The sequence below is a fragment of the Diabrotica virgifera genome, chromosome 2 (assembly GCF_917563875.1).
Source record: "Diabrotica virgifera virgifera chromosome 2, PGI_DIABVI_V3a".
Classification (NCBI taxonomy): domain Eukaryota; kingdom Metazoa; phylum Arthropoda; class Insecta; order Coleoptera; family Chrysomelidae; genus Diabrotica; species Diabrotica virgifera.
In genome coordinates, this window is record NC_065444.1 from 256,641,437 (window position 1) to 256,660,216 (window position 18,780).

Here is an 18,780-nt window from a genome sequence, read left to right on the forward strand (position 1 = left end):
GAAAAAAACTCAAAAAGTATTTTAACGAAAAATATTCTTAGCAAAAATATAGCGTATAAAAAAGTGAAAACAATGGTGTATGTATGAAGTCTGTAGACCCTGTAAAAGTAGAGTTGTAGTTAAGAGGAAACAGTAGCGATCAACAGGTAGCGAAAACGCGTTCCAAGATTGCGGCTGTAATTTTGAATATTTTTTCGAGATATTTGGCACACGTATTCGTAATATAATAAAGAATGGCGGTACAGAGCCCAATTTGAAAAATATATGAATATGTGGAAATTACTCTGTAATTAAATACAATATTTAAAAAACGAGCCTGTACCGCCATTAAGAAGAACAAAAAAATACACTTTCTTCAAATGAACTTTTTTATCCGATGCCTAGATTTTGTGTCATTTTGGAACTACTAAAATTTTGTATTTCATTAGTAGTTCCAAAATGACACAAAATCTAGGCATCGGATAAAAAGTTTATTTGAAGAAAGTGTATTTTTTTGTTCTTCTTAATGGCGGTACAGGCTCGTTTTTTAATATTATATTTAATTACAGAGTAATTTCCACATATTAATATATTTTTCAAATTCGGCTCTGTACCGCCATTCTTTATTATATTACGAATACGTGTGCCAAATATCTCGAAAAAATATTCAAAATTACAGCCGCAATCTTGGAACGCGTTTTGGCTACCTGTTGATCGCTACTGTATCACCTTAATGAAAAGCAGGTTCTACTTCGTCAAAATACAAATCGAATATTTTAACATGAAATAACCATAAAACGAAGCACTTTTCGGGAAAAACCCGACTTACAACTGTTATAAAATGTCTAAAAAGTTTTATTTGTATTTTTATAAACGTTTCTAGCATCAAAAGTTAGTTAGCATCAAAATGAAGTCTCTTTTTTGTTAAAAAAATGTAAAAATCACCGCCTAATTTACTTATGTATTGTTTATGTGATATGTACATTTTTTACTCTTTGAGATATTTAGTATCACTAATGTTTAAGTTATTTTAAACCAAGGCATTTTTTTTTTCAAAATTAAAATTTTTTTATTTTAAAACCAATTTTTTTTAATAAGCATTTCTTGCCAATAAATCTTATAGATCATATAAACAGTATAATATAAGTAAATTAACTAGGGCGGTAACTATTAATTTCATATGGAATGCTAATTAGGTGGTGATTTTCACGATTTCTTTTAGCAAAAAAAGGGACATATTTTATTTAAAGCGTAACTTACTTTTGATGCTGATGGTGATAGAATAGATACTTTTTAAATAACAAAAATAAAACTTTTTTAAACACTTTAAAAAATTTGTGGCGAGTTTTCCCCGAAAAGTGCGTTATTTTTTGGATATTTTACGTTGAACTAGTCGATTTGGAATTCGACGAATAAGAACCAACTGTTGTTCAGCTCCAACTCTGTTTTTATTGTGTGTCCAGACTTCATACATACATAATTTTTTTTACTGTTTTATAAGCTTTATATTTGCTAAGAATAGTTTTTTCGATCAAATACTTACTTTTTGATTTATTTACGAAAAACCATCTAAAAACAAAAAATACAAGGAATTTAATTAGTTTATCCACTTACGGACATATTTTTACCTATATTTTTTCACACTCGAGAAGGGGGTGGTACTCATCCCCAGAAAAAAGCACACACTGGCACAATATCACTTTTTTCTTTGACATGTTAGCTATGCTTATGTCAAATTTCATGCCAATCCAAGCGATTTTGTAAAATCCAAAAACAGTGAGTAAATTGTCCAATGATATCTTTAAAAAAGACTAGTGCATTTTACAAAAACTTAGGTCAATAAATAATATGAAAACAGCGGAATATTAACCAATGTTGAATGTTTTTACAAAGTATTGTTTATTTTTCGCTACTCGAAGGGGACAACTATTAAACTGGTTTCTTCCACTTCCAGACAATTTTTTAACCGCATATGACATCAAAACCAGAATTAAAAAAATTCGGTTTCGACCTCTTAATACACGTAAATTGATCAAGTATATTTTTCTGTGACTATGTGTGTCACTTCCGGGTACACCATTTTAACCGGAAGTGGTGTAAAACTAAAAAAAGTATTTCTTTGTTCTCATTTTTCTAATGCGCGTCAAATTTCTAATCGCTAGTACCATCTATGGGTTATAATCTTTCATTCAACCTCTGTGATTATATCTGACAGACGGACGGACAGACAGGCATAAAACCGGACAGGCATAAATATTTGTTCTCGTCTTTCTAAGGCGCGTCGAGTAATACATAGTTTGTACTATTTCTGCGAATTTAGAACAATACTTCGGGTTGCAACTCTTTATCCTGAAGTCGGAGGCCAAATTTCTCACCTTTAGTACCATCTTTGGGTTATAAGCTTTCATTCCACATCTAATTTGTCATGTTTTAACCCGGCATCCGACAGGTGAACTTTTTTGCCACTAACAGACAGGTGGGATGTGACAAACCCCAGCATTGAAAGAGTTAAAGAATCTCAAAAAATATCTCTACGTTTAGATTAGTTAACAGAAACAGTAAAGATGCAGTAGAAATAAACAAACCAAGACACGTTAAATGATACTAGGAGCACTCCCGAATCATAATTTACAATGTGTAAACTTTGGAAATCATGACTTGGAATTTACAATGTATATACTGATGTGATCTTGATTATTGATATGAGATAATATTCTTATATGTCACTTAATTTAATCAATGTATTAATACTAATCTAATTAATTAACCAGATCACATATCAATATGTTTTCAATCTCAGGGCGAATTATAAATTAATTACTTACTTTCGTGGCTTCTGAATATTTCTTAATGGTTCCTAATCGGGATAGAAAAGAAAAGAGTAAAAAAAAATACAAATATGGGTTACAATTATAATCAAAATATTTTTTATTTTATTCAAAAGGCAATCAATGCTTAATATTTGCTATTTCTTATTATTCTTAAACATAACATTTACAACTGGGAATTTTATTTCCTTTTGGTTTTCTATTGAAAGTTTTTATTAACATTTAACTATTAGGAGTTATTAGGGACAACTCTATTTAAGTTTGATGAAGCTTTTCTGATATTATTGATTATGTTATTCAATTTTTTATGTGGAATTTAATACGAAAAACCCATACATTCATGTCCAAACAAATGAGACTGACCTTTTCCTGGTGAACTGAAAATGTCCTCACACAAAACCCTTTCCTGCTATCCTTGGCTGCGATCAAACCTCGTCCTGGCTTCCAGTGATGTTCTCCTTTGAAAAACTAGCTCGAATAGCTCTCGTTCCTGCTTTTGTCGTGATGCTGTGTTCTACCTTTTTCCAAACTGCTATCAGCTACCGGGACACTCTGGGCTCAAGGAGGTTCTTTTACTCTCGACCTGGCCTACTTCTCGTTCCACGATAGATACTCCACACTCACGGAACTACCGGCTTTCTCACTCCTCGAACACTACCGTCTACTACTCGACTTCACTTCTCGACAGCTCAAAACATTCTGATCCCACTTTGTCATTCATTCACCTACTTTCTCAATATCCCTTCCAGATTCACAAATCAACCTTCCACCACCAACTCTCATTCTCAGTATTCCTCAAAAACCAATTTTTAATCTTTCTAAATATGCTTAATGGATTTCAAAAGAAAATATTTAATTCCCATTCTAAAATCACTTTCTACTATTTACAAATTTTAATGACCTATTCTCTCTTTCAAATGAGTCTTATTTAGCATAGGCTAATGATCGAAACCTTCCGCGAAAAACTATAATGAACTATCATCTATTTCACTGAGTTTTATTTAGCATAGGCTAATGATCGACCTTCCGAGAAGAACGATAATGGTACGCGTCATTCACTTTGTTTATTTTAAGCGCACTGTCCCGAGTTCCGTCTAATCACTTCTTAAAATTAAATATAACAATTTGTTGTATACAGGGTGTTCTAAATTTATATGCCCGTGGTTGAGAAAATTGAAAATATTTTATATTAAATTGAATCCTGTTTACAACCATCAAAATTTAATTTTCATATCAAATAGAAATATAACAATACATTGTAAATAATTATGATTCGGGAGTGCTCCTAGTAGCATTTAACGTGTCTTGGTTTGTTTATTTCTACTGAATCTGGATTTTAAATTTAGTATAAATTTCTACGTATTATGACTGTTTCTTGTTGAGAATAAAGAAAAAACTTCACCAATTATGGTTTCATTTCGAAAACAACGCACACATCTTATGGAAAATATAATGTCACTCAAATTCAATAAAATTTATACGAATAGATCCGTTTTAATTTACCGATCAAATCTTATCATTGCGCCAACTCTCTATTTTCAAAAATAAGAGCAGAAATTGATACAAATAAATCTGAAATCAAATGGGTAGGTACATAAGTTAGAGAGAGAAAAAATATTTTAAACTACCCAGATTTTCGGTACTCCATAAATCAGCGGATTAATTTCACTAATCCGCTTAGGCCCAGCGGGATTTAAGCTCTTATGAATAGCACTCGGAGCAATAATGATTGTAACTTTAACACTTTTAACACTTTATGGACTCCAAAAATGTGATTTCGATAAACTTTAATTGCAATTTGCGCCGTAATTAATCATAATTAAGAGTTGGCGCAATGATAAGATTTGATCGGTAAATTAAAACGGATCTATTCGTATAAATTTTATTGAATTTGAGTGACATTATATTTTCCATAAGATGTGTGCGTTGTCCGTATTATGACTGTTTCTTGTTGAGAATAAAGAAAAAACTTTACCAATTATGGTTTCATTTCGAAAACAACATAAGTCCACAAACTTTAAAACATAATATCAAAAAAATAAGCAACATTTAAACTTTTTTGGTCTTTCAGATATAGGTCTGGATCCCGCGTATGAAAAAAAAGTTGATTAATAGCAAGCTGAAAATTTGTTAATAGCTTAAGGGTGTCTAGTCGGATAAACTTTGATATATGGGAACACTGGAACAGGGGCAGTTTTAATTTTGGAACAGGTTAAAAATTTGAAACGGTCACACCACGAAAACGGCACATGTATTTTGTCCGACAGAACAGACTTAAACTCTTCGAACAGAGATTAAACTCTCATGCAAAAATTAGACTGCTATTTATCACCAAATGGGCCTTTTAATGAGTAGAGCATGTAGAATATGTCAAATGACAGGAATTATGACAGGTGATAAATAGCAGTCTAATTTTTGCATGAGAGTTTAATCTCTATTCGGAGAGTTTAAGTCTGTTATGTCGGACAAAATAAATGTGCCGTTTTCGTGGTGTGACCGTTCCAAATTTTCAACCTGTTTCACAATTAAAACTGCCCCTGTTCCAGTGTTCCCATATATAAAAGTTTATCCGACTAAACACCCTTAAGCTATTAACAAATTTTCAGCTTGCTATTAATCAACTTTTTTTTCATACGCGGGATCCAGACCTAATAGATGCATTTATAACCCATAATACTTATATAAAATATAGTATTACTATCAGAATCTCTAACTACTAATGGAAAGATTTTTACGTTTCCTGAAAAATTTACACATTGTAACATACAGTGCTTCCATAAAGTAACGCATAATTTCATTATTTCGTAAACCGGCGACTTTAAGGAAAATTTTCGAAACAGGTCGATTTTTATTTTTAAATTACAATTTTTTGGCATATTACATATCATACTAGTGATGTCATCCATCTGGGCTTGATAACGTAATCGATGAATTTTTTAAATGAGAATAGGGGTCATGTGATAGCTCATTTGAAAGGGTATTTAATTCTCTATTTACTAATACAAACAATAACATAATTATATATACAGGGTGTCCAAAAAGAATTCTTTAATTAAATTAATTGAGACAAAAAGAAAAATGTATGTAACTTATTTAATTCAAAATTCGTTTTACTTTTGTCAGAAAATTAAATGTTAGAGCTGCCATCCACCTGCCTCTTGGAAGTTTAAGATTACGCTTAAGCGAAAATCAATATTTAGGTTTTAAATAAAACATTTTTATGTTTGCTGGCACCAATAAAATATATTTAGAATTAAACAAATTACATACATTCATCTTTTTATACCAATTAATTTAATTTAAATAACATTTTTTGGACACCCTGTATAAATAATTATATTAACAATTATATTATTGAATAGAGAATTACATACCCTTTCAAATGAGCTATTACATGCCCTTTATTCTTATTTAAAAAAATCAACGATTACGTCATCACGCCCAGATGGATGACGTCACTAGTATGATATGTATGCCAATAAATTGTAATTTAAAAATAAAAATCGACCTGTTTCGGTATTTTTCCTGAAAGTGTCCGGTTTGTGAAATAATGAATTTATGCGTTACTTTATGGACGCACTGTATATTGTTTCGCAATGACCCATTAAATTATTATAAATGCAATTAACCATTGACCATGTCATGAAAATGGCAATATAAAATTAATTTTTCAAATGTCAAACTTTAAAATTTGTTTTTGTTAACAAAAAAATAATTTAAATATCTATTATGAAATTCGTTACAAACAAAATCTGATATTTCAACTAAACGAAACAAAATACACAATAAAAGTGAATTATTAAACTCATTCAGGCACCCGTTCAGACAAAAGAGCCTACAACTGGTTTTTACCTGAGTGCGAGTGGAAGACTTGTAACGTGACGCGATCGATATTATGTATCTAACTAGGTACTGTCTTTTCCGTAAAAATGTATATCTTGGCAACATCCTGTTGTTGCCAAAGTGATGTTTAAGCAATGTTTTTGACCTACGGGGGTCAAATTGTCGTTATAGTGTAAGGAATAAAATATATAAATAAATCGGATTACTGAAAATCCGACAACGGTGCCAAGCTTAAAGAAGTGTACTAAGCGAACATTCACGGATTATACCTAGAAAATGATAGCATTTCTAGGTGATGCCAAATGACTGCAACGTGAAAAGATGCCAATTTAATAGCGGGATGTATATATATATATATATATATATATATATATATATATATATATATATATATATATATATATATATATATATATAACAGGTATATAATCTTTGCTGAACAGTTAGGAAACAAGGTTGAAATATTGGGGTAGCAGCAATCTCAAAGAAAACTCTTTATAATAATTCCAAGCTTTCGATAATGTTTATTATCATCTTCAGGAAACTACAAATATAAATATACAGTATTTAACAATTAGTCTAACTAAAATCAATAAAAATTGTTATCTTTGTGCCATCAAAAATCCAAAACACCATAGTTTTGGGATTAATAAAACACCACCATAGGGATCCTAGACACCTAGTTTAGTGAGAGAAAACTATGGTGTTTTGGATTTTTGATGGCACAAAGATAACAATTTTTATTGATTTTAGTTAGACTAATTGTTAAATACTGTATATTTATATTTGTAGTTTCCTGAAGATGATAATAAACATTATCGAAAGCTTGGAATTATTATAAAGAGTTTTCTTTGAGATTGCTGCTACCCCAATATTTCAACCTTGTTTTATATATATATATATATATATATATATATATATATATATATATATATATATATATATATATATAACTATAAACTCAGTTTTGTCTATGTTCTCACAACTTTTAAAACACAACTTAACAACCATAACTTTAAATAAAAATGACAACAACACATTCTTTAACCACAGCCACCATATTGAATAATTTTTGACATGTATGGGACATGTAACGGGAATGCCAAATCAGAGCGAACGTATAACGTATCTGCGCGTAGCACTAACAATGCTTGATGAATTCGCGCACATTTACATTTACTTCTAATCGTGCTTAAAGAACTTCAAACTTTGGCCAAAAACTTTGGATCAGTACGTATTACCGGTTCTGACATATGGAACTGAAACATGGGCTTTTAACAACAAAGTAACAGATGTAATCCAAAAGATTGCCAAGTTAAAACAGAACTGAACAGGACGCATATGAAGAATGGAAGACAACCGTCGGACGAAGCGAATTGTTGAATGGCGACCAAGAGTAACTAAGAGAAGTAGAGGCAGACTTCAAACCAGATGGACTGATGACATCAAGCGAATGACTTGTCAAAAATGGAGGCAAAAACAACGAACAGAACACACCTAGGGAGCTTTACATCTGACGATAGATGGGATAGCTGTTGATGATGATGATGTTGATGATGATGATGATGATGATGGTAGGTTTTGACCTAAATATATTTTACTTACACTAAATCCCAGTTTGGTATCCGTCGAACTTCAGCCATTAAATTTTGTACTTTATGCCTGAAAAATGGTTCAAACCTTATGTCATCCTCCAAAACCAATGTTGTACCATAACGTTCTTCTACGATCTAAAAAGCAGTAAATATTGATGAAACTGCAGACACTGTAACATTAGAAATGCTAGTTAAAAATGGTTAATGTAACAAAAAAGTGGCACAGTAGGCAATATTAGTTGCGTTCGTGGGTACTTGTCGGCGACTAGTCGTTGAAAATTTCTAACCTCACCTAATATAAATAATACCGTTAATAGATAAATATACAAGGTATAATTACCTAGTATAATTTAATAATTAGTTATTCTTATTAATTATAACTCTCTACTCTTCTTTATGGCTTGGAAGCGTGGACATTGAAACAAGTTCATTTGAATAAATTGGCCGCCTTTGAATTTTGGTGTTACAGAAGAATCCTACGAATATCATGGATTCAAAGAATGTCGAACGTGGAAGTAACTAGAAGGATAGGAAATCAACCGAAAATAATACTAACTATCAAAAGACGAAAACTTGAGTACTTGGGACATGTGATGAGAGGGCAAAAATACTCATTACAACTTATAATGCAAGGCAAAATCTGAGGAAAGCGAAATGTGGGAAGACGAAGAATATCCTGGCTTCAGAACTTACGGGAATGGTTCGAATACAGTAGTGCATTGCTATGATGATTTCCAACCTTCGATAGAAGATAAAACTTAAAGAAGATGAAGGTTAATTAAAAGTTTAAAAGTAAATATACCTTGTACATTTATCTACAAAAATAAAAAACCGCTAAACGCCGTAAAAATGAGTGGCGCATACAATATTCCAGCCACAAAAGATCTGATATGAATATTACGTGGCGCGAAAATGTATTTTCATTTTGATGCAAAATAAAATTCTAGTTTTATTTAAAAAGATTTTTCCATAATATTTACTCAATTTGAAGTAAAACGCGCCACAAAAGAGTAATACTGTTTGATACAGTTTGAATTTTGAAACTATTTTTTGACGCGTTTACTTCAAATTTAGCAAATACATATTATGGAAAAATATTTTTAAATAAAACCAGAATTTTATTTTGCATCAAAATGAAAATACATTTTCGAGCCACGTATTATTCATATCAGATCTTTTGTAGCTGGAATATTGTATGCGCCACTAATTTTTACGGCGTTTAGCGTTTTTTTATTCTGGTATTAGGAGTTTTTCAAGGTTATTTATAAATTAAATGTATGAAGTTGAATGCAATGTTTCTCGATTACACGTTAAGCTTTATAAAGGGTCGCCTTTGTCGCATTATCTCCCAAATGATCTAGTGTCCATCGAATGTACACTAGGGATGGGAAAAACCTACCGGTTTAAATCTAAAACCGGTTTTTTTACTTCGCAATAACCGGTTTTACCTGTTGTTTTTTGTCCCGGTTATAACCGGTTTTTTCTTTTTAAAGTAATAACCGGTTATTAGGTTTTTACGGTGATTAGGATTAGGTTAGGTATTATTTCAAACATAATTAGGTAACAAAAACATAATTCAAATTTTATTTTATTTTATAAAATACAGAAGCAAACTGAAAGTGCAATCTCACATCAGCCAGAAACAATTATTAAGTTTTATTATAATATTTCCTTGAAAAGGTATTTGTAATCATAATATTTACATAAGAAGTGATCTGGTTAAATTAGACGCAAACATCATCTATTTTTCACACTTAACTCTTGACATTGAAAGTGGGTGAATGACTTTATCTGATTACCAAAAATAATGCTCTGAGTATGAATATCGAATTACTGATTACGAATACGAATTTTCAAGAATTTCGTTACGTTTTCAAAACGATACACTCATACAGGAAGTATTAAATGAGTTTAAATGTACCTATTCTACAAATATACAAACGTGTTAAAACTAATACATTATGTTTTTTCGATAGTACTAATTTTGGATCATACTGATATCGAGTCGAATGGAGTATCGCAAACTAAAGTGTATTGTAAATGTAACTTTGTAACCTATTGGATTAAAAAAACCGAAAACCGGTTTTTCCAAAAACCGTTTTTTTTTGGCCGGTTATAACCGCCAGGTTAAACCGTATGCAAAAAAAAACCGGTATAACCGAAAACCGGTGTTTTGTCAAAAACCGCCATCCCTAATGTACACTAGATTTTTTTCTATTCGAGATAGATTAAAAAAAAATTGGGATGGCCGGTAAATGAACTCGGATTGCCCGTTGCCAGATCAAATTTAGCGTCGTAACCCTTACAACTACATAAACCATTTCGGGAATAATGGTCAATTGGATTATACTTTTGTAGCTTAATAACTTCTAAACGGCTTAATCGATTGTGATCACTAAACATGAGTTTGAAACGTATTGACAAGTAGTATCTAATGCATTTAAGGTCAAATATGATAACTGAAGGTATTACAGGAATTATTGAGCTTGAAAAACCGTTTTTCCCATAAGAAAAATATTTGATCATACTTATGCAGCCTATAACTTAAAAATTCGAATTTTCCCGGATATAAGGTATACACCGTTAGATTCGTCTAGAGTCCTTCTACGAACGCTCAGTTATTGACGCAATTCGTAGGTTGAAATTTTGAGTAATTGTCGAAAAACCAAAATTTTCAAAGTTTAGTTTTTCAGTTTTTCGGCTATACTGAGCCGTGTGTATGTCTGATCCTGACGGCTTAAACATTTGAAAGATTAACTCTAGACTATTGATTTGGTGTATTTGCGGTTCTCCTGTCTCTCTTTGAACCGAAGATATATACCCTCAAAAAATATGACGTTTTGCACCTACCAGTACTATAGCTGGCTTATGGGTGGTCAAAAGTCACAAACTATACCGTGACCTTCTCGTCAAACACAGAAAAAAAATTCAGATTGGTTTAACTTTTCCACACACATACATACATACATACATACATACTAGATATCCACAAACATTTTCCCTTTTTTAAATAGAAATTGAGTCATATTTCTGAGCTCGATAACTTTTGAATGGCATAACCGATTGTCAAAATTAGACATGCGTTGGAAAGGTAATGATCAGTACTATCAGAGGCCGCAAAGGTTGGACTTAATTTTAGAAACTGTTGGGAGTTTTGGGGAGGAGAACGAAAAACAGACCCTAAATAGGAAGGGCCGTAAAGTCTACAACCTTGGACCAAAATGGATGTTTGACATATGGATGGGTGAGTCTTTTCCTGAACTTTAAGATGGGAGTTAGCTAAATTTTCAATTCAGTCAGATTTAGAAAATCGAAAATTTCGGTATTATTTATATTAGGTGAGGTTAGGAATTGTCACCGACTAGTCGCCGACAGGTACCCGCAGACGCAACTATTATAGACTAGCGCTAATCTTCATATTATGTTTTCTGTATTTCTATATTTTAAACAACATTTTTAAAATTGAATAAAGAAATTTTATTATTTTTTTATTTTATAATTTTATTTATGACTTTATTTATTTCTTTTACCAATTTTCTGTACAATCGGAAGTACAATCGCTGTTAATTAATATCCTTGTGATTGATTTTAATAAAATTGAAAAAGTTTATCTGTATATTATAACAGACTCCCATAGTCGCGTAAATTGAGTCTTCCAACTCTTTCGTGACGCTACTTTCGTCACGATCACCTCAGCATTTTACTATAGAGAAAAATTAATACAACGCCAGTACTTCATTTCATACTTCATTGCCAGTACTTCATAGAAGCTTCATTTCAAAAGTTATTGTCACATTTTATTTTGGGTGCTTGTTGTTTTAGTTTTTTAACCCGTTTGAACGAGTATAGATTTACGGCGATTTTTATTTTAGATATATCAATTAATTAATATTTAGTGAGGTTTATCTATAAACTACTACACTTACCTCTTTCCAGATATTAAGATGGCTCATGAAGCACCCAATTTCACCTAATTTCATTGGCCTAAAATATATAAGAATTCTAAGGAAATTTCAAATATTTTAAACGTCAGCAATATACATACTACTAAAATAATAAGCACCTATGACAACCTGCTTTGTTAACTACTAGAAGGCATTCGATTGTATAAATTGGATAAATCCTTGGTTTATTTTTATAGAGATGGGTGCACCAATACATCTGGTAAAACTTAAAAAATGGTTAAGAATCTGTATCAGTCCAATGCCTATTGCATCTTAAGTCAATTCAGAGCAAAGAGAGGAGTTAAACACGGATGCGTTTTGTCACCTGACTTATTCAATATTTATGGTGAACATGTCATGAGAATGGCTTTAGAAACATGGGTCGATAATGGTGGTTGGTAGAAAAGTTTCTAATTTAAGATTTTCTGATGGCACTTACAGCAGCAATTTAACAAGAAATGCTCTCCTGCGAAGAGTTGAGTGGGAAAGCGTTAAAGTTGGTCTTAAAATTAATAATAATATTAAAATAATAATAAAAGATAGATTCAAAACTATTCAGCTGAGTAACCACTTGCAGCAATACCAGAGAGTGGCAGCAATACCTTCAACTATCTCGAATCTAGTATAATTAACGATGGTAACTACAAGCACAAGCTAGGAAACGCATTGGTATGACAATACTGCTATGAGTCACCTAACTAAAGTTTGGAAAGACAGATCTAAAAAAATCAAGATGAGACTGGTGAATTCACTTGTATTCTCAATATTTCTTTAAAGAACAGAAACCTTGGACCCTTCACGCACAAGAACGACAAAGAAATTGATGCGCAGTATTAGAGATCAATACTGCACATACATTGGATAGCTCATTGGACAAACGTTTCTATTCCTAACCAATTTGACGTTAGGCTATCTACATATTTGAAATCAATTCTACAGTTATTTGGTCACGTAATTCGCAGAGGTGACGATAATTTAGGGTACGATTTAGATAAGATTAGGGAGATTAATTGTTTTTGGAAATGCTCCGGGGAGAAATCCAAGAGAACGGTCACCAACCATATGGTTCGACCAAATTCAGAAAGGTTGTCACAAAGGTTGTTCACCGTGATTAGAAATATTTAGTTGTGTGCAAGTGATTTTTGGAGGCTCTTGAGGTAGACACTGACGGAATAGCACTTGGATAGATATTACTAAGTTGGTTTGACACCTGAGTGGATTGCTGCCTCTGAGTTTTCGCAGAATTCGGCAGGTTTGTATACAAGATTTTTGAATACCTAAGTTTTCAACCGTTTCAGTCCATTTCTCGCGCCTTGCAGCATTAGTTCTGTGAAACAGTACAATTTTTTGCTTTCCTCAAACTCTCCATATATTTACAGTATCGTCTACGAATTTCTATTCTGTTGCTCATTCGCTTTTAATTTCTACGTCTGTATTTAGATTTTCACCAAACTGCCTCCATGTTTTATTGATACAGCTTTTGTACTCATGAATTTATATCTATCTATCTCTCTATCCAAAGCAGGTAGATAAAATAGCCAAACGTAGGGCAAAAAGCCAAAGTCTTTAATCACATATCAGATTAGATTGAAAATAATACCACTGTGAAATTGAAATAAAGCGAGGTGTGAGACAAGGGTGTATACTGTCACCAACCCTGTTTAATCTCTATTCCGAAGACGTAATGAATAGAACACTCTCTGAGCAATCCATAGGTATTAAAATAAATGGTGTTAGATTAAATAATCTGAGATTTTCCGACGACACCGTTCTGATCTCAGAAACACTTGAAGAGCTATAGACATTGGTGAATAAGATAGCAGACTGCAGCGAAGAATATGGACTATCTTTGAACATAAAGAAAACTCAATTTATGGTAATATCGAAATCAACAAGAAATGTCCAAAATTTATATTTACACAATGAAATTATCGATCTAGTTAGCAAATACAAATATTTAGGCACTTTAATAAATGAAGACAACGGTAGCTCAGCAGAAATCAAAATAAGAATAGAAAAAGCCAGATCCATATTCACTAAAATGAAGAGAGTGTTCTGTGGAAGAGATTTGAGCCTTGAAATGAAACTTCGCCTGATGAGATGTTACGTACTTTCTGTGCTGTTCTACGGAATGGAGTCATGGACGCTGGAAAAGATTGATACCAAAAAATTAGACGCATTTGAACTGTGGATGTATCGCAGAATCTTGAGAATATCATGGACGGAAAGAGTCACAAACGTCGAGGTCTTGAGAAGAATGAATAAAGAAAAGGAAGTCATATTTACGATCAAAAAACGAAAACTGCAATACTTGGGACACATTACAAGAGGCGAAAGATATGACTGCTTCGAATAATTATGCAGGGGAAGATAGCAGAAAAAAGGTCCATAGGAAGAAGACGAAACTCCTGGCTAAAGAATCTACGGGAATGGTATAGCTTTAGCAACAACGAATTGTTTCGGTCAGCAGTTTCGAAAATACGTATAGCCCTGATGACCGCCAACCTTCGGAACGAAGACGACACTTTAAGAAGAAGAAGATTAGATTATATCCGAGATAAAAATTAAAAATAATATAAGTATTCTCATTAATGAAGTAAATACAAATACATTCACTTACCTTTTATGATAAGGATCAGAAAATTCTGGCATGAACTTGATTTCTTCCAAAAAACTCTCATTGAGGGCCCTAAAATCGATACAACGATATAGAATGTTATTTTTTGAGTATTAGTCAATTAAAGTTAAGGTAAAAAACATTTGTTAATATTTTTTCTATAGATTGCCGTAAAAGATTTTTTCACTAACGCTCTTAACAAATATCGTCTACGTATATCTATATGCATTTTCTTCTTTTTAATGTTTTTAAGTTTCTTATCTAGTTCCCTTGGCGAATAACACTGCAAGACTCTCTGACATTAACTGACATTCTTCAACCACAAGACTTGTTTCCTGCCGATTCCCATGTGTCCTTTGATTGTATCCATCATAATTTGTCAAAGAATAATATTATTATACAGTATTATTTTCAACAGTCAATATTATTTTTAATATTATTTTCAATATTATTTTCAACAGTCGAGACATATCATTAAAAACGAAATACCGTCTGTTGAAAAGCTACATATTCACAGTTCTGCTCAACGGAATGGAAGCGTGGACACTAACTGTTGCATCTATGAATCGGCTCGAAGCTTTCGAAATGTGGTGTTATAGGCGCATCTTACGTATATCCTGGGTTGACCGAATTACTAATGTGGAAGTCCTGCGTAGAATGGGGAAAGAGTGTGAAATTCTCATAACCATCAAAACAAAAAAATTAGAATATCTAGGACATGTAATGAAAAATCAAGAACGTTACGGCCTTCTCCAACTGATTCTCCAAGGGAAGGTAAATGGTAAAAGAGGACCGGGAAGAAGACGCATTTCCTGGCTTCAAAATTTACGAAAGTGGTATAACAACACTACCACTGAACTGTTCCGCGCTGCAGTAAACAAAGTCAAGATAGCCATGATGATCGCCAACATCCGGAACGGATAGGCACTTTAAGAAGAAGATACAGTATTAATCAGCTGATGGGTACCTTCCATTCTGTAAAGAACTGTTTTGCTTAGGAGTCCACGGTACTTTTAGTGCTTGTCTATAGAACCACATTTCATAAGCTTCTAAGAGGTTAGTAGTACTTAAGATATTTTTAAGATTCTTTCTTCGACAGCATATAACACACCTGACAGCTAAAAAACGAGCTATAACTATATCTCGAAACTCACTAAATTTCATTTGCATATCTCAACCAGTTTCAGAGCAATAACTTAATCGTCAGCGTGTAAGAAAAATTTCAACACCCTGTATCTCAGAAACGAAGCATTTGCGGACATCCATTTATATAGCAAACTGTAATTATTTTTCCATCCAGAATCACCGAAGTTTGCTGTACTTATTTACTAACACCCTGTATATTATACAAATATGTATTATTCGAATTGGCTAAAAACCGACACTTTGGACCTCTGTAATTCAGAAACAATTGATTTGTGAGTCTTGGAACTTTTGATCAGCATGACCAAAGCTACCTCTTTGCTACCTCAAAGTCAATCTTCAGCCAATTTAACAGAACCACTTTGTCATAAGAAAACGTGGCGAGGTCCTTTCTATAAAAATACTTACTTTCCATCTACAGCATCCAAAATATCAACCTCTAGTCCCAATTCGTCGAAACAGTGTTTCATCCTTTTCCTTCGTTCGGGCCTTCGTAAAAGATTTATCATAAAGATTTTATCGAAGCCTAACGTATCTTTTCTCGGCAACTCTCGAACAAACTTCTTTAGGAGATCGTTGACATAAAGTTCATTAATTTCATTTAATACATCTAGTTTCATGTTGGTCATTTGTTCGTAATCTAAAAAAAAATAATTGCCAATTACAATAATAAGATATCTACTCTTTGTATGGTATCGAAGGTTGGACCTTAAAGGATGCACTTCTCATGAATCTGGAAGCATTTGAAATCTGGGTGCATCGGAAAATCCTACGAATAAGTTGGGTAGATAGAGTTCGTAGCAAAGTTGTCTTGCATCAGATCGGAAAAGTTAAGGAAGTCGTCAGAACAGTTAAAAATCGCAAACTTGAATATTTTGTCCACGTTATGCGCCACTCAGAGAGACAGTTAATTAACTCCTATTAATAGGGAGGGAGTCAAACGTGGCAAATGCATATTGCATCTACACCGATGGCTCCAAAACGGAAGAAGGCTCAGGATGCGGAATATACTCCAGATCACTGAACCTTAGTATAAAATGGGGTATGGGTAAAAATGCCAGCGTGGTTCAGACTGAACTGGCTGGTATCTCCATAGCAGCAAAAGAGATAATCCGGAAAGGTACAGCCGGCAAAACTATAATAATCTGTACAGACAGCAGACAAGCGCTACTAACCCTGAACAGACCACGTGTCATATCAGGGCTAGTAATGGAGTGTCATGAATCACTAGCCCAAGCTTCGGATGGTAACAACATCATCCTGAGGTGGGTTAAAGGATACAACGGAAATAAAGGCAACCGCATTACTGACCAGCTAGCTAGTAAGGCGGCAGGCCTAAGACTCTTAGGACCTGGTGATCTTTTTGGCTGGTCAACTGCAACAATCATCGCGGAAATTGTCAAATGTCACTCCCACACGCAAACCGTGAAAAGATGGGAAGAACGGCCAGGATGTAGACTTGCCAAGGTAACACTAAGGAACCTTGGGAAGTCAGCATCAGAAAAGTACTTGAGAATGACCAGGAAAAACTACGCTTGACAGTTGGTTTTTGAACTGGCCATTGTCAACTAAGAAAACACCTCCACACACTAGGGCTAGTAGACACACCTCTATGCAGGAGGTGTGAACGAGATGACGAAATTGTCGAGCATCTCCTATGTGAATGTCTGGAGTTATCGTCAATACGAGAGTATGGGTTCGGCGAGCCTTGGCCTAGACCTGCCGATATAGGGGAGACGTCACCAGGTAATTTGTCCGTCTTCCTGAAAATGGCAGGATGGATAATGAACTAAGGACGACAACCCCCTGGGAGGATGTACAATGGGTCAATTGTGGCCTAAGTGCTGTGGGACTTGACTCACACTCCCTACTCTACAGATACAGATACAAAACTCCTATTAATAATAAAAGGCTAGCTGGAAGAAGCGGGTCAGGTCGAAGGAAAACGGCATGGCTTAGAAACCTGAGATAATGATAACTCATATTGAAATGAGGATTCCAATAATAATACAATATACAGAGTGTTGTATTTAAAAATCCAAAGTGACCATCTATATCAGAAAAATGGTAAATCTGTTGAAATCGTAAGCATTAAATTTGAAATGTATATACATATATGAAAACTATTAAAAATACAGACCGCAGCAAACTTAAGTATGAAGCATACTGACCTACACTTAGCTGGTCGTTTTGTTCCAACGGCACCATGATATATCCAAACTTAAGTTCGTTACAAATATTCAAAGTTATGGCACTCCTATTGGCACTAATGGCAAAAGCGATTATGTCATCGTTGGGTCCATCAAATTTATCTATTTTACTAGGAACATACGTTAAATACTCAGACTCTCTTCTCCTTAAATCTATGAGAACACACGAGTGAACCATTGGCACTGTGAAACATCCCTGGTTCTCCCTGCGCAATACTGGAGTATATTCTTCAGTTCGCTGATAGTAGTAGTCATCAGTCATGCCGTGCCAAAAGTTGGAGTACAGACCTTCAGCTCTGAGCATCGGTGCCACAATTGTGTAGTTTTTGGACACTAAATAGTTCAATGTGTCAGGATTGGTTAGAAATACGTCACAGTCGAGAGACTGAAACAAAAATGTACGTAATGAAAAGTCATTGTTAAATAAAATTTATATAAAATAAGTAAATTAAAATTGTATTTTTGAAAAATTCCCGCCATATTTACTTGACGTGTTTCGCGACACTCCGGTTTCATTTGATGTTAAGATATTATCCCAAGCCAAGTGATACTGTCAATAAACGCCAAGAAATACTTAAGTCTTCACTTTAGTGTTGACCAAAATGGGTCTTGGTCTTGCAG

General features: G+C 33.4%; 1 protein-coding gene across 1 annotated transcript in view; it reads right to left on the reverse strand.

Annotated features, from left to right (window-relative positions):
* LOC114336012 (glycosyltransferase 25 family member) overlaps window positions 1-18,780 on the reverse strand; it is a 75,179-nt gene that overhangs the window by 21,586 nt on the left and 34,813 nt on the right. Inside the window, exons 3-7 of the mRNA XM_050643156.1 lie at window positions 18,121-18,544; window positions 16,358-16,589; window positions 14,810-14,878; window positions 12,172-12,229; window positions 8,256-8,380 (exon numbers count right to left, since the gene is read on the reverse strand). Of these exons, the coding sequence (XP_050499113.1) occupies window positions 8,256-8,380; window positions 12,172-12,229; window positions 14,810-14,878; window positions 16,358-16,589; window positions 18,121-18,544 (908 nt within the window). The remainder of the gene's footprint in view (window positions 1-8,255; window positions 8,381-12,171; window positions 12,230-14,809; window positions 14,879-16,357; window positions 16,590-18,120; window positions 18,545-18,780) is intronic.